Source organism: Sphaerodactylus townsendi, linkage group LG04 (assembly GCF_021028975.2).
Source record: "Sphaerodactylus townsendi isolate TG3544 linkage group LG04, MPM_Stown_v2.3, whole genome shotgun sequence".
Taxonomy (NCBI): Eukaryota; Metazoa; Chordata; class Lepidosauria; order Squamata; family Sphaerodactylidae; genus Sphaerodactylus; species Sphaerodactylus townsendi.
In genome coordinates, this window is record NC_059428.1 from 144,563,433 (window position 1) to 144,589,416 (window position 25,984).

A 25,984-nucleotide genomic window follows, 5' to 3' on the forward strand; every position below is an offset into this window, starting at 1 on the left:
ATGGAGCGGAGGCTGAGTGCTAATTTTGCCTTTTAGGCACAGGGGCAGCATGAGAGCGAAGACAGATTTGGGTCGAGAGCACCCACAATGCAAAGCCTAGACCTTGCAATTGTATGTCCCCCTGCAGTCTCCGCCTTTGACGCATATGTCTGTGTTGAAATGGGTGCAGAATTACGTTCTCTTCCTCAACACGGGACCCCAAAAAAGCAGGGAGGGAGCCCAAGACATACCTCCTTTCCAGCGAATTACATCAGTCAGGGCAGCCCTCGCCACCACTTTACGTTTCTTCTTTCCAAAAAAAGCCATCTGAACATCCCTGGCAGGAAAAGGAGAGATTTTTCCATTTTCCAGTTTATTTTGTGAATGGATGAAGCTGGACTGGATTTAACAGGGGCCTTCCCAATGTGATAGCCTGTCAAGATGATTGAAGGAGGACTTAATTCAGAAATAATACAGACATAATAATATAGCAGCCTCTGAGCTTTTGTTTGTTTCATACGGGCTACCCGTAAATTACAGCCTGACCTTAACAATGCAGTTATTCGTATATTTACCAAGAGATCCCGGTTCCTAGAGGCCCGTGCCAGATTAAACACGGTCTGACACCATAATTGAAAACTTCCCGTTTATAAAAACTAAGGAAAAGCAGAAAGGGAATGAGAGGAAGATGGACCCAGCACGGTATAGAGGGTCACACTAGGATCTGAGAGACATTGGCCCAAATGCCCACATGGCTACAAATAGGGATGCCAGCCTCCAGGGGGCACCTGGAGACCCCACACAGAATTACAGTGCAACTCCAGACTACACAGATATGTTTCCCTGGAGAAAATGGATGCTTTGGAGCGTCCATAGCATTGCACCCCAATGAGGTCAGAAGGGTAGCCCCTCTTTTTGTATGTATGGCTTGGAGGGACCTAGGTCCCAATCCACACACAACCAGGGTGACCTTGGGCCTGTTACTCTCTCTCTCTGCCTTACCTCCTTTGTATTTACTTAGCAGCTGCTAAGAATGTTCTTGTATGTCCTCCAGGAACACCGGCGTTTTTATTCCAGGTGTTTAGGTTTCACATTCAAGGGTTTTTCAGCGGACAGATGCCCGTAGCGACCCAAAGGTTTGCTATGCTCGGAATGTACCTGAGCGAACACCCCTGGATTCCATATTCAAGTGCATTTCACAACAGAAGTACAGGTGTGAAGCCTGCAAGGAGTTTGGACCAGTGAATACAGGGAGGAGTGGAGTTACTGGGCGCAGCGCGTTGGAACGGAGCAAGTGGTCTTTGTAACGCCTTGCGTTTTGGATTTCTGCCGATGCAAAAATTCCTCTTTGTATCCCTGCCAAAACCAACCCTTAACAGCAAGAAAAGAAACATATCCTCTCCTCTTTGACAGGCGACGTCTCTCGGAGCCAAGAAATTTGGGATTTTCCCACAAAACCTTTCCACTATCATGTTTTTGTTGCAGAGCAGGGTTGAGATATCGGAGGGGACGGACGGTCAATTATTAACACGACTAACAATCGCTCTCGGCAAATATTTATCTCCCTGGGCAGGTGTGTTGACAAAAGAGTTTGGACATAATAAGATGGAATTCATTTATACAAAGCTCCCATCGGAGGCCAGATCAAAGCTATTACATCTTGTTCCTGGTTTGATTAAGGCGGCGGGAGACGGCCGTGGCAGATCAATTTATGAAGCCAGACTTCGCTGACTGCACTTGACGATAAATCCAATACTGCTGCATTGATTTTTCTTTGTGCTTTTGGTGAAGCAGCCCCCGTTTGCGTCCACAAAAAAACTTTACCCGCTGCCTTTTTATGTGTGTTCCATCCTGCTCTTTAAGAACCAGCACAGAGAATCTTCCGAGATAACACGGGCCTGTCAGGCACGTGCAGAATAATGCACTTTTAACCCACTTTCACAACTGTTTGCAACTAGATTTGCTATCCTGCACAGTAAAATCCAGCTGCAAAAGGCATTAAAAGTGGACTGAAAGTTGCCTGTATGCTGCCTGTGGGGAACGGGCCTTAGTGGTGCTCCCTCAAAAGTTATGGCTCCGTTCCTTTCTGCACTTTGGCCATTTTGAGCTTGCTTTCCATCTCTGTTTCGTTAAAGCAGCTTTTCCTGTGGCTGTTCGGTTGCTGGATTTGGGGTTCTTTCCCACCCAGATTGGCTGGTTGGCTCAGAACGTTTGTACTGATGTTTTTCCTGTCACAGTGTTATTTTTCTTCTCTGCCTCATAATCCTTTTACAAAAAGGCAGTCTGCCGGCTTTCCAAATGCGTTTATTGTGTAGTGGGCTGCGCGTGCCTCACTTTCTGGCTGTGAAGGGAGCAAGCAAGTGACCTCTTGCAAAGCTTATCTTGCCCCAGCTGTTCCATTGTTGGCTAGTGTTACCTCACCGTAGAGGGTGTTGGAGAAATCTCCCCTTTCTTGTAGGATGGATTCATTTATTCACGCTGTTCTCACCTGCAGGCAATCCAAGAGCAGATTTTAGGCAAGAATCAAAGGCGAGAGGAAGGCAGATGATCCACGATACATAATTTCTACAGTCCAAAATGGCAGAATTAGGAAAGATACGGAAGAGGATGATAAATGAAACCACAGAGCTGAAACACATTCCAGCTGAGGACAAAACTTTTTGAGACATCTTAGTTTCAAAATAATTGTGACTTAGGATCATACGACTTCAAGGTCTCTTTCCCCTGTAATTTCGAAAGTGCGGAAAGTGGAGTGTAATTCCTTACTCAGTGGTTCGGCGTGCGGTTTCAGAAAGGTGTACTTCCGACCAGGATCCGAAATGACGCACGCTAAGAGGTGGGAGGAGTGGCAGAATCGGGGTGACTGCGCTGTCGCTGCGTTGTCACTGCTGGTGTAGTGGGGAGTGCTGCAGGACCCTGGGGTATTTGCTGTGAGGATCGCGCATCTAATGGTGGGTGGGAAATCGACCTAAGAATACTTTCCCAGGTGTCAGCCCCCTTGAGAAGACTTTACTAAGATTATGAACAGACTGGCTCGGGATGACACTATCAGGTTGTATTCCTATGCACGTCCAACTGTATCTCCCAGATCCAAGCCCAATGCTCCAACCACTATACCACATGGTCACCACGCAGACAGAAGGCAACTGACCACGTCTAGGGACTTCAGAGACGCAGCTACCTCGTAAGGACTCGACCCCGTCTCATTCTTTCTGTGAAACCTGAGATGGTCACTTCTTCACCTGCTGGGGCCTTCGGCAAAGCGCTGGAATTTATTTTTTTTAGAAGCAATCCAGATAACGTCATTGTTGTTAAAAGCTTGTACCAGCCTCTGTGCAGTCCTTCGGACCCAAGCGTGGCTGTTCCTTAAAGTGGTTACATGCTCTGATTGGAGTTTTAAATGTCTCTCCGTCCTTCTATATGGCTTGGTCCACAACGGAAGAGAACTTCCCAATCTGTATTTTTGTTACTGAAGTTACAGCTGGCCCGAGCGGGATGCTCACATCCTGACTTTTTGCAAAAATGAAATACTCTGTGTGTTTCAAAATATGGGCAATTTTATTACTGTTTTATTTGTATTGAGGACAGCCTACCTGATTCCCCACTCCTCCATTTTATCTCCATCAGAATCCTGAAAGGTAGGCTGGCTTGAGAGCAATAGGTCCATCTCAGTTTACACGGCAGGGAGGAAATCTGGATTTGGAAGTCCAGATGCTTATGGCCCAAATAGGTTTGGTTGTGCCCGTTTCGATTACATGTAAAGTTACACAGCTCGTTCTTTAAAACCTCTGTGTGATCTGGTTGCCGGAGCATGGATCTGAATTCGAGTCTTGCTTTTGTATTAGACTCGGCACTTGAGCCTCGGTCACGTCTCTCGTACTCTCGGTTCCATGTCTCTAAACTGGCGGGGGTGTTTGCCTTGCGGGCGGGCGGGGGGGGGGGAACGAAGCAGAGCTTTCAAAGTGCTTCTCCGCAGTTTGGTTCATGGCAGTAAGCAGTTTCTCCTGGGGAAGGGTGAGTAATTGTTTTGAATAGCTGCCAGTGTTCTTTGGCATGGGACCCATCTGCTCCTCCACCCCTGCTTTTGCATAAAATAGGAAGGGCAAGGGTGTCCTTCCAATATACAAACAGCTCCCCTGTTTCCCCCACCCCCACCAATAGCCGCCAAATCTGCACTTTAACTGGAAATTAATACCAGTCAAATGGGCTGGGCTGGCACCGTCTGTTCCTTTGGACGGTCCTTCTACATCTGGCATTTGTTAGTTTGTCAGACAGCCCTTTTCCCAGTGCAAATCAGGATTCCGCGGTGCCTCTGAGCGGGTACAAAGTTTCCTAGGCTTCCTGCCTCCGTGACCACGCAGGTACACATTTGGAGGCCTTGCAGCAAGTGCTTAAGCTCAGCCTCTGCTCCCACCTCTTCTAATCTGGAGAACCGGGTTTGATTCCCCGTTCTGCCACTTGAGCGGTGGAGGCTTATCTGGTGAACCAGATTAGCTTGTGCACTCCAACACACGCCAGCTGGGTGACCTTGGAAAGGAGATTGTAAGCCCCTTTGAGTCCCCTTCCAGGAGAGAAAGGAGGGATATAAATCCCAAAGTCTCCTTCTTCTTCCTAGAAACTGCCAATGAGTAACAGCGCCATAACTCAATGGGATGCAGAAGATCCCGGGTTCAGTCGCCGGCAGCGCCAAGGCATTTGAAGCAATTTCTAAAACCATCTAATAAAAAAGCACCTTAATGCAATAAACAAAACGTAACAGAACGATAAAAGCAAAAAAGCAATTATAACGCTCTTTGGGACAGCAATACATTTGCTCCAGGGGAAAAGGGATCTCCGTTGCCTGGAGACCAGTTGTAAGCTCAGCAGATCTCTGGCCACAACCTGGAAGATGGCAACCCGCACTGAACCTGACGGACTGATTCAGGGTCAGGCAGCTTCAGGGGTGTCCACGTGAGTTTGAATAAAGTTAGAGAAAATGAATAGCCCCCGCCCCTTTTAAATTGGGTGCCTGGCAGGCTTCCATGGGGAGCTATCAGAGTGAGCATCTTAAACCTAGCCTGCTGGACGAGAGCAGGGGCCCGTCGAGGCCAGAGTACTGTCTCAAATCTGGAGGAGCCGGGTTTGATTCCCCGCCACCTGAGCTGTGGAGGCTGATCTGGGGGATTCAGATTAGCCTGTGCACTCCAACACACGCCAGCTGGGTGACCTTGGGCTAGTCACAGTTCTTCGGAGCTCACTCAGCCCCACCTACCTCACAGGGTGTTTGTTGTGGGGGGGGAGGGAACGGAGATTGTAAGCCCCTTAGAGTCTCCTACAGGAGAGAAAGGGGGGATATAAATCATCCAAATCTTCTTCATGCAGTAGCCCACCCGTTGCCAAACAAACACAGCCCGGTGGTCAAGGTTCTCTCTTTCTGCTGCCTCAGAGTTTGCTGCTTCCAGAGATGGAGGCTTGTCTTCAGCCGCACAGCCAGTAGCCACTGATGGATCTCTCCTCCATGATTCTGTCTACCCCACTTTGAAAGACATTTACGCTTGAGGGTATCACTACTTCCACTGGCTGTGAATCCCACAGTTTAATTACCTGTTGAGTACAGAAGTCCTCTCTTTGGTCTGTCCTGAACCTAGTTCTCAGCAACTTCATTGGGTTCCCAGGAGTTCTGGTATTATGGGAAAGGACCAAAAACTCCTTCATGTACTTTCTCTACCCCCCCTGCATAATTTTAAAAACCTCTATCGTATCCCCCTCCCTTTTCTAGACTAAAAAGGTGCCGGCTTTCCAGCCTTTCTTTATAGGAAAGGTGATCTAGCCCTCCTTGGTATGTTTTCTAGGTCTGCAATATCCCTTTTGATGTGCAGAAAAAAAACGTTGCTCCATCTCTCCCTCTCTCAGACAAACCCCACTGTTGTCCGTAAAGGCAGTGAGACGAGCACGACTCGGAATGGGGTGGGTAATCATGTCGAAAGACGCTTCCTCCGACCCATCCCAACTTTGTTGTTGTGGTTGCCAGGAGCAAAAAGAAAGCAACCCAGTAGAGAATATGATAATTAAGATGCTTGATTTGCATAATTAGCTAACAGTCAGTTGCCTGATCTGCAAATCAGGCTTCCTGGGTTTGGGAAACAGTTGAGTTAGGAATGCTTGTCCGTCCACTCGTGACAGGCTGGTGTTTGCTAACACTGTCAATAAGGAAAAAAAATAGCCACGAACCAAGCAATTAAAAGGTGGGAGGACAACAGGGAAAAAGTTGTAAGACACCACTGGTTTGGCAACAGTGCCGCCTGGATTTGCCAGGAAATGTGAAGTGAATGAATTACATAACTTATGTAGTGTAACAGCACCTTGTAAGAGTGCCTCTGTGGTCTTTGCATGCAAAAGGATGCAATCTTGTACCCATTTCCTTGGATTCTGTTCAATGAACATCACTGTAAACAGGTTTCGCAATGGGGAGAAACATAGCAGTTTTCACATCCTTACCGTCATGTGCTGGTTCCATCCAAGATGACCAATTTTTTTTTGTTTGAAGAGCTCTTCCAATAATACCAGGCTGTGTATATGTAATGGGTGTAAACAATATTTGGGAGGGTGAATTAGGGCTCAAAATGTGGAAATGTCAGGAACTGGACCTTCTCACATTCAAGAGGGGGTGAATAATTATGTGCTCATTCATCTTGGTCTGATGCCAAGAACCGGATCCCGAACCGGTTCCTGCTGCCACTGTAAACCAGTATAAAACCGTCTTATAACATGTCTGATTTACAAGCGTACAGTGCAATCCAGTACAAAGCAACTGCGTTCTGATCTCATCGATTTCAATGGGCTTTGAGCAGAGTAACTCTACTCGCGATTTCACTGCCATTTCTTCTCAGACTCCAATGGAAAATTCTCCCTTGCCCCAATACAAGGCAACAGTTCCCAGCCAGGAAGGGGCATTAAAATTGGTCCAAGTTTGAACTGGAGTCGCAGTTCTCATACCTGTCACAGAAACATGAAAGCCACCCCTGATTAAAAAATACATTTGATTTTGAAAATATCTCTTCCGGATCCAGTTGCTTGCAGCATCGTTCACACAGGGCCCAAAGAGCATGATACGTTTGCTTGTTTGCTGGGAAACTTCCTAGAACTGCACTGTAAGTCTTTGTCAGACATTGGCTCTGCCTGCACACTCGTGTGGTTTTTCCAGTACTATATAACTATAATAATTAGGACTAGCGTACTAGATAGCAATTGATAGCGAAACCACCGCCAGTCCTACTGCTACTATCATCGACACGCACACAACAACACTCCTGTGTGGAGCGACACCATTTACTTCGTGAAGTGAAAAAGTAATAAAGGTGCCTCAATCTTCTAGAACAGTATAAACAGAGGTGGGATCCAGCAGGTTCTCACAGGTTCCCGAGTGTAGGTTACTAATTATTTGTGTGTGCCGAGAAGGGGTTACTAATTGGTGATTTTGCCACGTGATTTTGGCCTTAGTTACGCCCCTCCTCCGCTCCTCAGCAGTAGCGCGCAGAACTTGGAAGCAGTCTAGCAGGAGGTGCACCGGCGTGCGTGGCAGCCTGCGCCTGTGTGCATTCGTTTTCCGCCAAAGGACCGGCGCAGCGGCTGCATCCTTGCCACAGCCCTGTCCAGGAATGCCCCGCCAATGGAATGCCCAGCCACGCCCCCATCGTGCCCTGCCCAGCCCCATTGGCGCTACGGCACTGTTTGAATCCCACCACCATGGGAACCTGTTACTAAAATTTTTGGATCCCACCACTGAGTATAAACATACAAAACCTTCCACCATACAAAAAGTACTCAAAACATGTATGAATCAAACAATTCCCTCAATAACAGTCTTGGCTGCAATGGTAGGAAATTAGAGAAAAGCTGTACTCACACAAAGTATTCATTCTAGAACGGTCTTCTGCTGATATCAATGATAGTAGCAGTATTTCCAGCACCCCATGGGAACTCCCTCCCTCTCCAACTATCTCTGCAGGAGACATTGTTGTGCAGTGGTCAGAGTAACACACCAGAACTTGGAAAACCTGGTTTCAAACACTGAGGCCCCTTCCGCACAAGCAGAATAATGCACTTTCAACGCACTTTGCAGCTGTGTGGAATAGCAAACTCCGCTTGCAAACAATTGTGAAAGTGGACTGAAAGTGCCTTATTCTGCATGTGCGGAAGGGGGCTGAGGGAGCTGATGCCAACCGCTCTCTTTCAGCCTGACCTACCTCACAGGACCGTCGTACAGTCGAGGACAGGGGAAATGATGCGTGCCGATCTGAGCTTCTTAGGGGAAAGGCAGGATTTTTTTTAAAAAATGTGCCCAGCAGATTTTGTCGCATTTAAATCCAGGTCAGCCCAATCTCGTCAGATTTTAGAAGCTGAGCAGAGTCCTCAGTTAGTACTTGGATGGGAGACCACCAAGGAAGTCCAGGGTTGCTGCATGGAGGCAGGCCGTGGCAAACCACCTCTGTAGGCCCCCTTGCCTTGAAAACCCTTCAGGGTTGTGGTGCCCCATTTTTGCGACCTTGTTTTTTTGATCTCCCATCAAGGCCACACTATTGCTTTTTACCCATCCATTTTGGACACATAGTCCAGCTTCTAAAAGTAATTAAGTCTGAAAGGGGGGGGGGTCCACGCCCATCAGCGGAATGCTGGCTGTGCAAAGTGCTGATTGGCAGGTCCTCCGAGCAGTCACAGAGGCACTTCCCCACCCTCACCTTGAGCAACATGCAAAGTTGTGGCTTCTTTTAAGCAGGGAGCAGCAGTGGCGTAGTGGTTTAGATCAGGTGCACTCTGATCTGGAGAACCGGGCTTCATTCCCTGCCTGCCACTTGAGCTGTGGAGGCTTATCTGGGGAACCAGATTAGCTTGTGCACTCCAACACACACACCAGCTGGGTGACCTTGGGCTAGTCACAGTTCTTCGGAGCCTTCTCAGCACCACCCACATCACAGGGTGTTTGTTGGGGGGGGGAGGGAAAGGAGATTGTAAGCCCCTTAGAGTCGCCTTACAGGAGAGAGGGGGGATATAAATCCAAACTATTCTTATTCTTCTAAAATTAAATGGATTAAGCGGGCAATCTCAGGTCCTGGGAGCGAAAGAGGAGAAAGGTGTTCGAAAAGCTGTCTGAAGGGAAAGAGATGAGACCCCCGTCAGAGTCAGAAAAGGTCCGGCTATTTCCCTCCCTCTTGTGGGGAAAACCAGCAGGAGACAAAACTAATTTGTGACAAACAACACCGTATGCATTCAGACCTCTTTGTCAGGCAAAGCTACCGTTTAACAGCTGTATTATTCTGGCCTCGCTGGCTGACCATCAATCACGTTCTGTGATAGTAATCATTCTCTGTAAAGCCCCACAGCAAAGATTAATGAAATAATAGCCAGTCATCCCCACCAAAGAGCCCGTGGGTGTCACGGTGGTTGTTTATGTGCTTCACAGCACCCAGTGTCTTCTTGAACCTCGGGGATAAAATCCGAAGGGCCGAACAGTACCGAAACCCAAACAAACATCGGGGGTGTGGGGGGGGGTTTCAATTCACTCCCTACCACTAGCGACTGACTGGCTGATTCATCACTTGGGCTTGGCAACCACTCCCTGGGATCAAACCTATCCCTTTCGCTACAAACTGAAACCAAACAGCATCCCCTCCCCAAAACCGCAGAGAAAATCTGCACCAAACGGCACTCTTTTGGCACAGCTTAGGAAAATGTGCGGGAAACCCTGGAGGAAACACGAGCGGCCGAGAGCGTTGTCGGTATTGTTTCTGACCCTCTCCCAGGGCCAAGGCTTGGGCTGTTCCAGGCCAGATGCCAAACTCGTCTTTGTTTCCTGCTCGAAGCCGCTGGGCAGCTGTGCTTCAGTCTCTGAGAAAGTGCCTGCTTGGGAGGCAGAAACCACTGACTGAAGCTGGAGACCAGGGTTTCTAGAGTAGCTGGACCAAGCAGGAGTTAGTTTCCACCAGAGGGACGCCTATGGAGTCATTTCCTGGGGTTTCTTGTTCATGCTAGTGATTCTTAGACTACATGGTTTAGTGGTTAAGAGCAGGTGCACTCTAATCTGGAGAACAGGGTTTGATCCCCCGCTCTGCCATTTGAGCTGTGGAGGCTTATCTGGGGAACCAGATTAGCTTGTGCACTCCAACACATGCCAGCTGGGTGACCTTGGGCTAGTCACAGTTCTTCTGAGGCCTCTCAGCCCCACCCACCTCACAGGGTGTTTGTGGGGGTGGGAAGGGAAGGAGATTGTAAGACCCTTTGAGTCTCCTTACTGGAGAGAAAGGGGTGGATATAAATTCAAACTCTTCTTCTCTGGTGAATAGGATTTGTTTCTCCACAGTCACACATGAAGCCTTGCTGAGTGACCTTGGGTCGGCCCCAGTTCTCTCTGAACTCTCTCAGCTCCACTTACCTCACAAGATGTCTGCTGTGGGCAGAGAAAGAGAAGGAATTTGTAATCTACTTTGAAACTCCTTACAGTTGAGAAAAGCAGGGTAGAATCCAAACTTCCACAAATCGTGAGAAACGGGGCCGTATGCCATGCAAGAAAAACTAAGCGAAGGCTCCAATGTAAAGATGAACCAATATTTCTCATTTTTCTTCCCATCTCTTCGTTTGTGGCGGTTCCTTCCTTTCTGCTGCAGGTTTGGGAGATTTGCTTGTGCTGTGCACATTTCTTTTGCACGCCTATGAAATGTTTAAGAGCAAGCCGCGCACCTCATGTGCAGTGCCGGTTCAGCAAGCAAAATCCTGAGCCTCGGTCTCTTTCCTTCGTTGCAGTGAAGCTTTTCCAAGGTCATGGGTTAAGGGAGACAGTCGATCAGCTTGTGACATCAAGGCTGGGAACTGCAACCCCAGCCCTGCTTAAACCTGAGGTTTGCAGTGAGCAAACTACAGCTAAGGCAGCGGCAACATCTCGTCTTTCAAGGTGTTCACCGGGTCCCGCTATGAGGCTCTCCCTCTGTGTAGGCCCCCAGACTTCACATCATTTGACTGTGCGCTCTGAATCTTCATGAAGGCCCTTATGCATGGTCGATGCTAAGCCTTCTGGGTTTTAACCTACATGTTAGGGAATGCTGGCCACAAATGTGGCCACAAACCCTTAGCCTCAGGCCTCTGTCTGCCACGCTAGCAACAGGTATTCATAGACCACAGGTGCAGAAAACCTCCTCCCACGCAGACGTCTTGCGCAAGGTCCCAGGTGCCACCTGCTGGAGACAATACGGGTGCTACGTGCCCTCAAGTCATTCCCAATTTACAACAACCCCACACAAAATGTCCTAACGCGTCGTTCAGGCCTTGCGCAATGTAGGCCGTGGCTTCCTTGACTGAGCCAATTCATCTTGTGTTGGGCCTTGCTTTTTTCCTGCTGCCTGCAGCTTTTCCTAGCACTGTTGTGTTTTCCCAGCATGAGAAGATAGCAGTGTTGTTTTTTTAAAAAAGAAGTTTGTTTTATGATAGGTCAAACTTGGAAGGCTCCCTTCTCCAACCCTATGTTCTGGCGAGCGGGCAATGGTTATTCAGCGGCAAGGGCGCAGACATGCTTAGAGGACTTCACACACACTTTGCACACGCTTAGAGGACTTCTTTCAGTGTGGCATAGTGGTTAAGAGCAGGTGCACTCTAATGTACAGAACAGGATTTGATTTCCCACTCTGCCACTTGAGCTGTGGAGGCTTATCTGGTGAACTAGATTAGCTTGTGCACTCCAGCACATGCCAGCTGGGTGACCTTGGGCTAGTCACAGTTCTTCGGAGCTCTCTCAGCCCCATCTGCCTCACAGGGTGTTTGTTGTGAGGGGGGAAGGAGATTGTAAGCCCCTTTGAGTCTCTTTACAGGAGAGAAAGGGGGAATATAAATCCAAACTCCTCCTCCTCCTCCTCTTCTTCAATTGCTGTTTCTTGTGACCTTCGGCCCTTGGCATTAGAAGTTCAATGGCTAAATCCCCCCAGCTGTATTTTCCCTGCTTGAATTCTTTGCGTTCTCTTCCCGTCTCTCTGCAGCATCTCCAGCAAGGAATTGTCAGAGCTGATCGAGAAGTTGCAGAAAAATGCCGACAAGGTGGAGAGGAACATTGTGGAAGCAGACACCAAAATGCAAAACGTGAGTTGCTTCGCCTAGCGCCCTGGCCGGTTCCTAACTCCACTGCCTGTTTTGCTTTGTCATTGAAATGTGCATTGTCATCAGAGCAGGGCTGGGGTGTTTTCCCACCCCACGCAAGGTTCACTCCTGAATCCCTCCCGCAGTTGGTTTTTTGGTGGAGGGCGGGGTCTTCGATCTCATCGCTGATACACAAAGGGTTGCATTTTATAGCTTCCCCGCCCCTGTGCCTTCCATAGATGAGCAGAGTGCCCGGGTTAGCGCTGACCCAGGCAGTCCAGTCGTGGGGTGGCCTGCATGGAGAACCAACCCTGAGTTTAATTAAGTATGTATATTTCTATTGGCCTCCTTGTGGAGTCAACAGATCAAATAGCAGACTGCAAAGGCTTAGATCATTAAGCAAATGAAATGCTTAAGTGGCATCGAAGGCATGCGAACCTCCACGCTCGGAGGCAGACAGCTTGTGAATACCAATATCAATAAACCTCAACTATCAATGTCAATAAGCCCCACCCACCTCGTGCCTTGTTGTGGGACCTCCAGAGAAACTGGTTGGCCACCGTCGGAGGCAGGAGGGTGCAATGGATGGACCGCTGGTCTGACCCAGCAGGGCTGTTCTGGTGTTCAGTACTGACAGCCAGCATGGTGTAGTCGTTAAGAGCAGGCGCACTCTAATCTGGAGGAACCGGGTTTGATTCCCCGCTCTGCCACTTGAGCTGTGGAGGCTTATCTGGTGAACTAGATTAGCTTGTGCACTCCAGCACATGCCAGCTAGAGGACCTTGGGCTAGTCACAGTTCTTCAGAGCTCTCTCAGCCCCACCCACCTCACAGGGTGTTCGTTGTGGGGGGGAGGGAAGGGAAAAGAAGATTGTAAGCCCCTTTGAGTCTCCTTACTGGAGAGAAAGGAGGGATATAAATCCAAACTCTTCTTCGTCTGAAGTCTTGTCAGCCTTGTAGAGAAACCTGGATTTCAGCAGTGAATTACTTAATGCCACCCTCAGCTTCTTGGAAGGGCAGGATAAAAATGGAACAGAGATAGAAATATAGTTACAATGAGAAGGGAGAGAAGTGCCGTAACCAGGCGCCGTTGACCCGGTCCTCACAATACCCTCAACTGAGGCCAACGATAGGTTTTGGAAGCAGGACCAGTGTAAGGGAGAAAAGTTCCTGTACTGATAAATTCCCCTGTCTTACCCTGCAGGATCTACACAAACTTAAAGCCGGTCAGCCCGCCAAGTTTCAGGACTACACGTCAGACAAGCTGACGGAATCCGATAAGCTCCTCTACGTCCTAGATGGAGATGCAGCTGTTGCGCGGCACATGAAACACCCGCAGGGAGAAATGATCACAGAGGAGTGAGTCGGGGGGGGGGGAGCCATTGGTGCTGTGGCTTTTGACTTTGCCATTCATGTTTTTTTTGTTTATAACCTCATATATAAATGTCTGTCGAGCAAGGACCCACTCTAAGCACCTGACGCAGCAGGCTCTATCTTCAAGGTGCCACAGGACTCCTGCTTATTTTCGACGCCGAGTTGTGTGTTTGCTTGCAGGCAGCTCGACATAAACATGACGAGCGACTGACCTGTGGAACTCACGGCCACAGGAAATGATGACATCCAAACTGAATTAAGCGGCTTGATGGGAAAAAAACATTAGGCAGATTGGTGGAGAAAGGTCCAGCGATGCCTTTTGGGCATGATAAATGAAAGGAACTTCCATGTACCGTAGAAGTATACCACACAGGGAAAATGCGTGAGCTTCCTTGAAGCAGCTGGAAAAAGATACCACCCCAAACCTTTCTGTCACTAGCTGGATGTTTGCTCAAAGCTAGCCTGGCCAATTAAAGACCATAACAATGCAAATGAAAGCAGAGTTACTGCTAGTGTGGTGTACTGGATACAGTGGGGATGGGGGGGGGGGTGTCCCCAACTTTTTTAAGCCTGTGAAAACTTCTGACTCGGGGCAGTGGGCCCAATCACAAAATGGCTAAGGCAGGAGGCAGAGTCAACCACGAGATGTCGTGGAGTGTGGTCATGCATAACTTGAATAGTTAACGTATTGTCAAAGGCTTTTTTGGCCGGATTCAAGTGGTTGTGGTGGGGTTTTCGGGCTGTGTGGCCGTGGTCTGGTAGATCTTGTTCCTAATGTTTCATCTGCATCTGTGATACACAGACGCAGGCAAAACGTTAGGAACAAGATCTACCAGACCACAGCCACACAGCCTGGAAAACCCACCACAACCAGTTGAATAGTTAGATTTGAGTCTAGTAGCCAACAATAGTTTTGGGGCGTAAGATTCAAGAGTCAGAACTCCACTCGTGAGACGCAACAGGGTAGAAATGGAGATCTGAACCTTTATATCCCAGTCTGAAGGTGGGATGTGCATGCAAAGAATGCTTGCAAAAGTACAATAACAATCTATATTGATTAGAGGGAAAATTCCACAGAACCCGATGGGCTTAGAAGGGTATAACTCTGCTTTGGATTACACTCTATATTATACAATCTGATTAATTGATACAGTGCATTTGCACAAGTTATACTGTTTACATTGGGAGGGGATTGTAGCATTTTGGATGCAGGGGTGTATGGAATGGCTTGTTTGCTCACCCTCTTCCCATGTGTTCCCAACGCTCCATGAAACTCAGGGGGGGTGGCAGCTGGATGAGCCTAAGGTAATTTCCCCATCCAGTCTTCTTCATTGAAAGGTTCATGAAATCAGGGACTTTTGCTGTTCAAATGAAGTTCAAAGATCGATTAGCAAAAATCCCCAAGGTTAAATCACCAGCTCCCCAGGTAATATGTCGAATCTTAAAATTAACACTCCAAGCCACCGAGGTTTAGGAAGGATAAAAGCAACCGGCTCTCAGGCCTCTTCTGCACATGCAGAATAATGCATTTTCAATCCACTTTCAGTGCATTTTGCAGCTAGATATTACTGTCCGAAGTAGCAAAATCCACTTGCAAACCGTTGTGAAAGTGGATTGAAAGTGCATTATTCTGCACATGCAGGAGGGACCTCAGATGAACACAGCCTCCTCCTCCCCTTACTTCCCAACGGTTTTAAAAAGTCGATTACCCTGCTCAAAGACGGGCCACCCTTTCCTTCACTGGAGCCTATGAGAACCATTTTAAGGTGTCCTTAGGCAAAGAGCAAGATTGCAGGAGACAGTTTGTCTGCTCAAGTCAATCCTCATGCAAGGGGACAAGTGGAATTGCAGGGCAGCGGGGAACACAGCTGTGTCTCTCTACTTCGCCTGTTGCTCTTTGGACATCGCACAAATCTTTCTGCTTCTCCCAGCATCCGGCAGCTGAAGGAGAGAGTGGCCAACCTGCGCGTGAAACACGACCAGATCTACAACTTCACCCCGCAGCAGATAGAACCGCAAGTCGACTGGTCTGCGGTGATCAAGGAGAAACAGGTAAAGCATCCTTTGCTCCAGAAAGCCGAGATGGTCCCATCTGCTCTTGCGTGTGGATCGAGGAGGCCCAGCTACAAGCACAAGGTGGTATTCCCCCTGAAAACAGAAAACTAGTGCAGCAGGAAGAGGGCAGGCCTAGACTCTTTTATCCCTGCTGCACTAGCTTTCTGCTTGCATAAAAAAACAAGGCAGGTTTCAAAAGTGGATCCCCACCCATAGTGTAAAGTGATTCAATCTACTACATCTTTTGGGTTCGCCTCTTGGAAGCGCTGCTCTCTTCAGTCCCCTTTCCCTCTTGCAGCCATTTTGAAGGGAAATGAAATCCCAGGCTGTCTCTGCATTAGGGCCTCTGCTTTTAAATTACAAAAAAAGGGGAGATTCTTCTCCCCTTTCCGAGATAAGCTTGGAAGTTGCTCTCTGATGAGGCTGAGAAGCTCGCGTAGGGTCGGCTTTTGTGAATGAAAATGTGGCAGCCCGTTCATTAGGTACCAAGCAGTGTTAATGGGCTGGTTTCATGCCCGGGGCTGCCCGTCTCCCTGCCATTGACTTTGTTCCTCTCACAGTTGTCTGACCAGCTTCCAGGCAGAAATCCCCCACATCCTCTCTGGGTGTCAGCTGGAGACACACCCAGCTTCGGCATCACAGGTGGCTTTGTGCTCTGGAGGGGTTGCTAACTTTGCAACTCCTGGCTGGAGACAAGACGCCTTTGAGCAGAGGCCACAGTACACTGTGTTGTACTGAGTTGACTGGCAGCCATCTTCCCGTTGAATCCAAAGCAAGGGTTGTTGCCTCCCTCTGCAGAAATCCTGCCTTGCTTCTCTGCCTTTTCACAAAAGTCTGACACGTGGCAAACAGCACAGGTGAAACCGTGTGCTGGCATGGTGGGAATGCTTTGCCCGCTCCATTTCAGCACAAGGCCAGTTTGACACAGAAGGCAAGCTTGTCAGAGCTCTGATCTGGATTGGGCCAGCGCTATTGTGGAGTAAAGGGTTGACTCTTTCGATAGGGAAAAGGGGGCTCCATTTTCCACACAGGGAAAGTCTTCCTCCCCTGTACTCAGAAAGAGCTATGCTAATCACATTCTTTCGGCTCCAGGAGAAACTGCTCAGCCAGGGCTTTGGGACCGACTTGCCGTCTGTCAACAATCAGGTGGAAGAGCACAACATCTTCCACAACGAGGTGATGGCGATCGGCCCGCACATCAGCAAGGAAGGAGACAAGGTATGGTGGCTCAGTGGCAGAGCATCTGTTAGCATGTAGAACATGCCAGGTTTGATTCCTGGCATCTCCACCTGAAGGGATCAGGTGGCTGACAATGTGGGAGACCTCAGCCTGAGAACCTGAAGATCCACTCCCACTTTGAGTAGACCGTACTACCCTTGATGGTCCGATAGTCGGATAATTCAGTATAAAGCAGCTTCAGCTGTACTACCCAGTTTGAAGCATGAACAGCTCTGATAAGTTTGTGCCTGGCTGTCACAAACCTTTTCAAATGCTTCCCTATCCTGTTGCTGTGAGAAAGGCAGGCTATAAATAGCATAAAGAAATATCCATAAGTTTTGTGGCATAGAATTCAGAGCTACAATTTCCAGTGTGCTTTTTAGTAACATCCATATTCTTCTCTCTGTTTCCAGGAATACACAAGCGGACTACAGATGAAATATCAGAAATTATTGGTAAGACATGGTTGGGAGCCCTAGCTGTGTAGTGCCAGGGGTGGGGGTGGAATTGTTACATTTGTATACTCTGTCTCTGATAAAGATGTTAGTCTGCTCAGTTGAGGTTCAGCAGTCAAAATTAAATGCTTCTGCACTAGAATATAGTCCCAAATGAATATGAGAAATATCATTCATTTTTACCTTTGTCAAAACCATTATGGAACATGGCACTTGGATAGAAGAGCATTTATCCCCGATACTTGCCTTTTGCAAGCCGGTAGGTGCTAGGACCCAGGCGGCACATTCTACAACCAAGAAGGTCCAGCATGTTGAGTGTGGTGGCAGAGGAAAGTACTGTCCCACTATACTCTGTCTCGCCAAAAGATCAAAATGCATTTGTGTTGTTCGGAGGAAGCTAACGCTGTGCGCATCTGCCACTCCGAGCTGTGTGGGGGATATGCAGAATAACAGCCTACTAGCCAGATAGCAGCCTGAATATCTTGGACTAGCCCAATCTTGTCGCAGCTTGGAAAATAAGCAACATCGGCCATGGTTCGTTCTTGGATAGGACAGCACCAAGGAAGTCACCCCTTGATGGCACCCAGTGCTACGACGATAGATACTCTGGCTTGAGACCAAAACAAGCCAGACTCCTTTGTTCCAGAGGAGTCTTGGGTGGCTTCCGCTTTTCACGTCTGGACACTCTTTCTTTCGCCTTGCAGTCAGCGTCTCAGCAAAGGCAGCAGGATTTGAATTCCCTGCAGGACTACATGCAACGCTGCACCAACAAACTCTACTGGCTCGACCAGCAGGCCAAGGACCGAATGCAGTACGACTGGAGCGATCGCAACCTGGACTACCCCAGTCGGCGCCGTCAGTACGAGGTAAGGGCTTCGTTTGTTCTTGGTAAAGCCAGCAAAGCTGATTTCTGCCATCCAAGCGCACAAGCCAGTTAAGTAGCCAGTAGTTTTCTGAGCCTCTGAGAACTTTGTGGTGGGTCTCTCCTGTTTTGCTGGCTCCGAGAGACGCTGAAGAGCTGAGAAAGAGAGGTCCTTCCTCCAAAGAGTTGAAGACGGTACATCCATCATTGTGTCTTTCAAGTGCCATCCAGTTGTTTCCAGCTTGCGATGATCCTGTGACCAAATGTCCTGTCCTTGACAGCCTTGCTTGGCATTCCTAATTGGGGGCGTGGCTGCCTTTACTGAGTCAACCCATCCCATGTCGCTTCTTCTTCCTGCCGCCTTCATATTTTCTTAATATTTCTGTCTTGTCTTCTCATCATGTGACCAAAGTACAATAGCCTCAGTTTCCTCCATTTGAGTGGCAGAGGCTTATCTGGTGAACCAGATGTGTTTCCACCCTCTTACATTCCTGTTGGGTGACCTTGGGCTAGCCACAGTTTTCTTAGAACTCTCTCAGCCCCACCTGTCTCACAAGGTGTCTGTTGTGGGGCGAGGAAGGGAAAGGAGCTTGTAAGCCACCTTGAGTCTCCTTACAGAAGAGAAAGGGGGGATATTAATCTAAACTCCTCTTCCTCCTCCTGCTCCTCCTCCTCTTCTTCTAATTCAGGAGGGCTCTTTGGATGTTTTCATGAGATCAGTGGGATTTTGAGGATTACCTGCACGTCCAGTTGTCAGTAGCTCTGGGCCCATCTATGCCAAAGGCCTGATTCACCCTCCTCTTGCCATATTGTCACTTTCTAGAACTTCATCAATCGAAAGTTAGAAGAGAAAGAAGACACCATCAACAAACTTCACAAAGACGGCGACCATCTGCTGGCTCAAGCTCACCCTGGGAAGATCCCCATTGAGGTGAGTTTGTTTCAAGATGCCCCGGTCCCCCCAGTTTCCCCGCTCTGAATCCTGTCACGGGCTCCACCGACCGAGAGTCGGGCATCCCCTGAGGCCTGCTCTCCCTGTCTCTCGCAGGCTCACGTGGAGGCGGTTCATGCTGACTGGAAGGAGTATCTCAACCTGCTCATCTGTGAAGAAAGCCACCTGAAGTTTATGGAGGACTACCACCAGGTACCTGGAGATCAAGTGGTCAACCTCCGGATAGGGTGGGGAGAAGGCAGGCTTTGAGGCAAGCACCACGAAATGTGGGAGAAGGTGCGAGAACTGCCCAATTGGGATGGCATGAAGAATGGCTCATCAAGAGATGGGCATCGTTTTGCCTGGGTTACCACCTGGCGGGTTCAAAATCCTCACTTGCCTCCTGTTCTTCCCACTCTGCTGTAGCGATGGCTGTTTTTCACCTCTGCTTGGAGCAGCAGTGGTGTAGTGGTTAAGAGCAGGTGCACTCTGATCAGGAGGAAGTGGGTTTGATTCCCTGCTCTGCTGCTTGAGCTGCAGAGGCTTATCTGGGGAATTCAGATTAGCCTGTGCACCCCAACACACGCCAGCTGGGTGACCTTGAGCTAGTCACAGTTCTTCGGAGCTCTCTCAGCCGCCCCTACTTCACAGGGTATTTGTTGTGAGGGTGGGGGGAGGGAAAGGAGTTTGTAAACCCCTTTGAGTCTCCTACAGGAGAGAAAGGGGGGATATAAATCCAATTCTTCTTCCTCCTCCTCTTGTGCTAGCTCTGAGAATTGTTTTTCTGGATGCTGCAAGACAGATGTCACATCGCACACCTTTTGCCACAGAGAAAGGCGGGGAGGCATCTCCGCTTATCTGTACATTGCAAGCCTCTCCTTCCAGACATTTTGTCTAGCCGGGCCTTGTCTGGGGATGCTGAATGTCTGCATGGGAAACATCCCGTTGTGAAAACGACCTAGCCCAACCTGTTTCCTTTAGCATTCTTTCCCAAGCCACGGCCTCAACCTTTTGGAGGTGTCTCCGAGGCAAATGATTCCTATATGGTGCTTGTTTTCCCCAGAGATAAAGGGCATGCTCTTTGGTGTGTTGCTCCTGAAGGATTTGTGGGTAGGCGAGGCCTCGTTGGGTCTGACCATCCCTGGTGGAGAGCCTTGCTCACAAGGAACATCTGGGCTCATGATTCTTTTGACCTGTCAAGAGGATTCTGGTCGCAGCATAGAAAAAGTGAGGGTCAGAGCATATTGCACAGAGTCAGTAGGGGGGGGGGGACCAGAAAATGCAGAAAGAAGGCCATCTTTTCCTCTCTCTTTTCCTTCTTTCCGCCCTTTCTCTCTTTTTGTTAGAAAAATTTCCAGCAGGCTTCCAGATTTCAGGAAGGGTGTATGTGAGAGGAGAATGAGAATTAGTAATTGAACAGCCAATTGTGTCTAAAGACGAGGGCCTTAAAAGCTGAGCTAAAAGTCTGTCCCTTACATTTTCACTCCACCAGTTCTTCAGTGAGTTTCAGAGTAAGCAATCCTTCCCCCCTTTTCACCACAGCCCTGCAAGGTACATTATACCAAGACATAACGCTCAGGCCAAGGGATTCTTCTTCCTCGCCAGTGTGACCATTTCCCCCTTGTTAGCAGCACAACAGATACATGCAAGGCGTTGATGTTATATCGATAATGACTATCGTTTTTGGGGGGTGGGGGTTATAGTTTCAGAAAGATGCTAAAGACGCTCAGGAGCTTCTCAGGAAAGTGGACACAGACTTGGATCAGAAGTACAGCCCGGATTTCAAGGACAGATTCCAGATCGAATCTTTGCTACGGGAACTGGAGGCAAGTACCCATCAGACTGCAGCAATACTGTGCCAGAAACGTAGGACGACACAGGCTGACATCTGGAAAGCTGCACATTACAGATACTTCCTGTTATGAGAGTTGGAGATTCTCTTCGATAGCGTACCCTGGGCTCCTTGCTATTGAGATTTGGGAGAGGTGGCCCTGCTGATCTATCCCTTTCTCCCTTGGATGGTCCTGCTCCTTGCGTCCACCCTGCCAGCACTGTTACCTTTGCTTTCCTCTTTGGGCAGGACCAAGAGAAAGCCCTGGATAAGTACGAGGACGTGGTGAAGTCCCTGCAGAAACGCAGTCAGCAAGTGCTTCCGCTGAAGTATCGCCGGGAGACCCCCCTCAAGCCCATCCCAGTGGAAGCGCTCTGCGACTATGAGAACGAGCAGGTAAGCATCTCATCGGAACGTCAGCAGACCTGCAGGTCTGTCTAGTCCAGGATCCTGCCTCACACAGTGCCCAAGCCAGCGTGGTGTGGTGGTTAAGAGCAGCTGCACTCTAATCTGGAGACTGGGTTTGATTCCCTGCTCTGCCACTTGAGCTGTGGAGGCTTACCTGGTGGACCAGATTAGCTTGTGCACTCCAACTCATGCCAGCTGGGTGACCTTGGGGTAGTCACAGTTCTTTGGAGGTCTCTCAGCCCCACTCACCTCACAGGGTGGTTGTTTTTGGGAGAGGAAGGGAAAGGAGTTTGTAAGCCACCTTGAGTCTCCTTGCAGGAGAGAAATGGGGGATATAAATCCAAGCTCTTCTTCTTCTTTTGGAGGGGCAATAATAGGGCAAGGGCTGAGGCTTTCCCCTGATGTTGACTTCTGGCATGGTAGTCAGAGGATGACTGCTCCTGAACATGGAGGGTTTTTTTAGTCACTACGGCTGGTAGCCACTGATAGGTCTACCCTCTGTGAATTCTGTCTAACCCCCGTTCAAAGCCATTTATGCTTGTGGCCCTCCCTGTAGCTTCTGGCAGCAAATTCCACATCTCCATTGACTGTGGACTGTTGGGACCTGAGGGGCTCACAATGTGGTCATTGGTGCTTCTGTATAATTGCAACGAGTACACCTTCCCACCCACTCACCCTACTTTGGAACGGCACAACTTCTTCCTGCTCTTCTGGCGTGAAACAGAAGCTGTCAGGAGACGGGGGCTCCCACCAGGCTGTGCCCATGCGGAAGCAGCGTCTGCATTTTGGCAGCAAACTCTTTTCAACCCCCCAGTGTCAGATCACGCGTGGAAGCACCTACATGCTGCAGAAGAACAACGGTGACCTCTGGGAGGTAACGGACAGCGCGGCGAGTGCCATCACTGCCCCCGGCGTCTGCTTCATGATCCCCCCGACAGATCCGGAATCGTTGACCGTTACCGACAAGTAAGCGGGACCCCCTATCGGATGCAAGCGGTGGGACAGCACAAGGGCTCACTTCCCTTCTAGCCCCCCCCCCTTCTTTTTAAGCACCGGAACGCTACGTTATTCGCCAGCTGACTCTGCCTGGTCTTCTCCTGTAGCATCTCTGGACAATATCAGAGCGTGAAGCAGAAGATGGCTGGCACCAGGACCCTTCTGCAGCAGCGGCACGACAGCATGAAGGTGGACAGTTTTGGAGGTGGGAGCCTTTTAACTCCAGGGTAGGGGAAAGGTCTGAGTCTGAGTGCAACTCTTTGATCTTCCCTTTATTCTGTATACGATCGACTTAAGAATCATAGAGTTGGAGGAGACCCCAGGGCCATCAAGTCCAACCCCCTGCAATGCAGGAACACTCAATCAAAGCACTCCCGACACATGTTCATCCAGCCTCTGTTTAAAAACCTCCAAAGAATCAGACTCCACCACACTCCGAGGCAGTGCATTCCACTGTTGACAGCCCTGACTGTCAGGAAGTTTTTCCTGAAGTTTAGGGGGAATCTCTTTAGGTGGACTTCTGGCCTCCTCTTAAACGATAAGACTTAGAACTCGTAGCGCTGCCTGAGTTGCTGACCGGGGACCGTGACAAATCTTTTTCCTTGCCTCCCTCTTCCCCTAGATGCAACGTCCATACAGGGGCGGCAGCTGCTGGCAGGGCTGGAGAAAGTGAACAGTGAGTTAGAGAAACAAGAGAAAGCCATCACAGCGCACCTGCGCCCTCCGTTGGAGCAGAGTCGGGCCGTGCAGGACAGTGCGGAGCGTTCCAAGGAGCTGAAGGTAAAGATGGTCTACGAGGGAGGAGAGCAAGATGCAAGGGACCGTCTTACCCCATATGCCCCAACTTGGCCTCTGCGTTTTGCAGGGGCAAATTTGCTGGCGGTCCCCGGCCCCTCAATGATGCAGCTAGCCTCTATCCGGGCCAGCCCTGGTTCCTGCCTGTGGAACACTCTTCCTCTAGCTGTTAGGGCCCTGCGGGATCTTGGTGAGTTCGGCAGGGCCTGCAAAACTGAGCTGTTCCGCCGGGCTTTGGGTGAGGCTGGCTGCTGATTGCCCGCCCTCCTTACAGTCCCCGTGTACCACCTAACTGGCATACTGCTGGTCCTCTCCCGCAGAGGGATTTCTTGGACGCCGCTAAATTGTTTTTATGGAACTGTTATCGGATTCGAATGTATTTATTGGACTGAATTGTTTTACGTTTGCTTTGTGTTGATTGGTTTTACTGTGAACCGCCCAGAGCCCTTTGGGAGTGGGCGGTCTATTAAATTTAATAAATAACAGTAATAATAATTTTTTAAAATGCAAGAGGCTGATACAGGAACCGGGGTGGCCAATATGAGGACCAGACAAAACAACACATCTCCCTTCATCCTCTACACTGCAGCCTCAAATAGGGGCCAGAAGGCGGCACCGACATGCCAGTCAGCAAGACCCCAACTCAAGGAGACGGCCAATAGAAAAGAGCCCCTCGCCCACTGTGTGACTCTCTCTCTCTGCCTCCCTGTCCTCTCTTTGCAGAATATAACCAACGAGCTCCGCCGCATCGAGCCGGAGAAGGTCCGCAGGATCAAAGACTGTGAGGCCTTCGCCAAGTCAGTCCCTGACACGGGCAGCACCACGTTGGTCAAGAACCGGGCGGAGGAGACCAGCAACAAGTACAACCACGTGGTCCAGCTGCTGAGTGCCGCTCAGGAAAAGTAAGGCTCCCACCCTGGCTTCTATGAGCTGAGTTTGACAATGGACCCTCTTGGAGGGACATCTGCTGGTGCAAAGCTCTGAGCCAAACCGTTGCCGTGGAGCGGAGGGCCTTCACTTGGGGCCTTCTGGGTATCTTCAGCTGTCTCTTTGGGTTTCCATTTCTACCATTACCATCACCCAAATATCTCACTTTGCTGGTGCTTTGCTCTCTGCTGATGAGCGATTTGATGATCCTCCGGGACAGATGAGGACGCAGAGGAATTTGAGCCTCAGGGACCCAGCCCATTAGCTCAATAAAATCCTCATAATGGAATCAGGTCTATTCTTTAAAGTTCTGCGCTGGGAAAAGGGATCCTCGATTTGCCTGGGACGTCGGCAAGTGTCGGTTGTGCCTTCAAAGGGGTTATTTTGGGGGGTTGTGTGTCTTGGTAGAGTCGACGTGGCCAATCACCTTGAGAAGAGCCTGCAGCAGGTGAGAGACGTGCTCTCCGGTTACGAGAACAAGCTAGCCATCGAGGACACCATCCCAGAAGACGTCCGGGGCTTGGACCGCAAAGAAGAGGAGCTGCAGGTGAGCACTTGGCTTTCACGCAACGGATCCACCATGCGACGAGGTTCCTCTTTGCTGACTAGAATCCCACTGGCAGGTGCTGCAGAGCACAACACACATGTGTGTGCCTTGCACTGAACCAAAACCTTGGTCAATCAAGGTCAGTATATTCCCAAGAGCCAGCGTGGCGTGGTGGTTAAGAGCAGGTGCACTCTAATCTGGAGAACCAGGTTTGATTCCCCGCTCTGCCTCTTAAGCTGTGGAGGTGAACCAGACTAGCTTGTGCACTCCAACACGCGCCAGATGGGTGACCTTGGGCTAGTCACAGTTCTTTGGAGCTCTCTCAGCCCAACCAACCTCACAGAGTGGTGGGGGGAGGGAAGGAGATTGTCAGCCCCTTGAGTCTCCTTGAGTGGCTGCCACTCTCCAAGGTCACAGAGATCTTTCACATCCTCGTGGCCAGTCTCCATCACCAAGGTGGATACATACACCTCCAAAGCACAGGTCGCCCCACATACACCTGCATGCACACACAATGCAGTGAGTAAGTTGAATATTGCTGCCTTCTCTTCCTCCCTCTCCCCGGTCCAGATCCTGGGCTCTGAGGTGCAGGCCCAACAGCCCTTGCTGAACGAGGCAGAGCAAGACTTGCAGAGGGCCAAGAAGTGCTCCAGCTCCCTGGCCAGCCGGTTCCAGGAGCACTGCCCGGACATCGAGCGCCAGGAGGCCGAGCTCCACAAACTCAACCAGAGGTTCAACAACCTCGGCAAGCAGATCGACCACAGGTCAGGTGGCAGCTGGGGTGCAAAAAAAAAAAAAAAAGTAATGGCGAACTGGTGGGAAGTGACAGCAATGGGAGGCAGGGCAATTGAGGGCCGGGAAAACCAACTGGCAAAATATATGCTTTTATTTGACGGGTCTCTTTGTGCGTGTATATGCGGGTCTATGTGTATATTTGCGTTATTTGTACCCCGCCCTCCCCAAAAGGCGACCGAAATCATTGGAGAGTGCTTGTTGCTCAGCACCAGTCGCACAGGCAGAACTAAGTCTAAGTTTCCCCAAAAGAGGGCCAAGCCCAGCCAACGCAACAGGCTAAAAATATTGCCTTTTAAAAACATTTCAAAAGGTGCATCATTTACTACACACAAGAGCAATTTCCAAACAATCCAGTTGTCATGACAACAGGCAATTGCTGGAAGCAATTTTCCTTCTTTCGGTTTCTCCCAAAGGCGGAGAATTCCAGAATATCTCAAGCGAAATCTCATGGCCAGGAAAGCCTTTTTGAAGAAAGCCATGTCCCAGAGCTTGTGCAGATTTTTCACAAAATGGCTAAACATGTATTTCTACACAGCAACCATCTAGTCATTTCAATTTTGTCCCTCTTCCCAGGAATTCTGGGTAGGTATGTGGCTCTCCCCAGTTTGTCCACACAACAATCCCACGAGGTAGGTTCAGCTGTGAGAGTATTTCAAGGTCACTCGGAGTGATTTGAGTTCAGGTCTCCCAGGTCCTAGCCTGACACTAAACATAACC

The 25,984-nt window shown here is 49.5% G+C and overlaps 1 protein-coding gene across 1 annotated transcript in view; it reads left to right on the top strand.

Moving 5' to 3' along the window:
* The window catches only part of PPL (periplakin), a 43,289-nt gene that overhangs the window by 9,835 nt on the left and 7,470 nt on the right, over nt 1-25,984 (top strand). The window contains exons 2-17 of the mRNA XM_048493231.1: nt 11,979-12,078; nt 13,278-13,432; nt 15,379-15,499; nt 16,595-16,720; nt 17,134-17,175; nt 17,880-18,041; nt 18,861-18,968; nt 19,086-19,181; nt 20,672-20,794; nt 21,049-21,195; nt 22,022-22,173; nt 22,311-22,408; nt 22,826-22,983; nt 23,722-23,900; nt 24,334-24,472; nt 25,043-25,236. Coding sequence (XP_048349188.1) covers nt 11,979-12,078; nt 13,278-13,432; nt 15,379-15,499; nt 16,595-16,720; nt 17,134-17,175; nt 17,880-18,041; nt 18,861-18,968; nt 19,086-19,181; nt 20,672-20,794; nt 21,049-21,195; nt 22,022-22,173; nt 22,311-22,408; nt 22,826-22,983; nt 23,722-23,900; nt 24,334-24,472; nt 25,043-25,236 — 2,100 coding nt within the window. The remainder of the gene's footprint in view (nt 1-11,978; nt 12,079-13,277; nt 13,433-15,378; nt 15,500-16,594; nt 16,721-17,133; nt 17,176-17,879; nt 18,042-18,860; nt 18,969-19,085; nt 19,182-20,671; nt 20,795-21,048; nt 21,196-22,021; nt 22,174-22,310; nt 22,409-22,825; nt 22,984-23,721; nt 23,901-24,333; nt 24,473-25,042; nt 25,237-25,984) is intronic.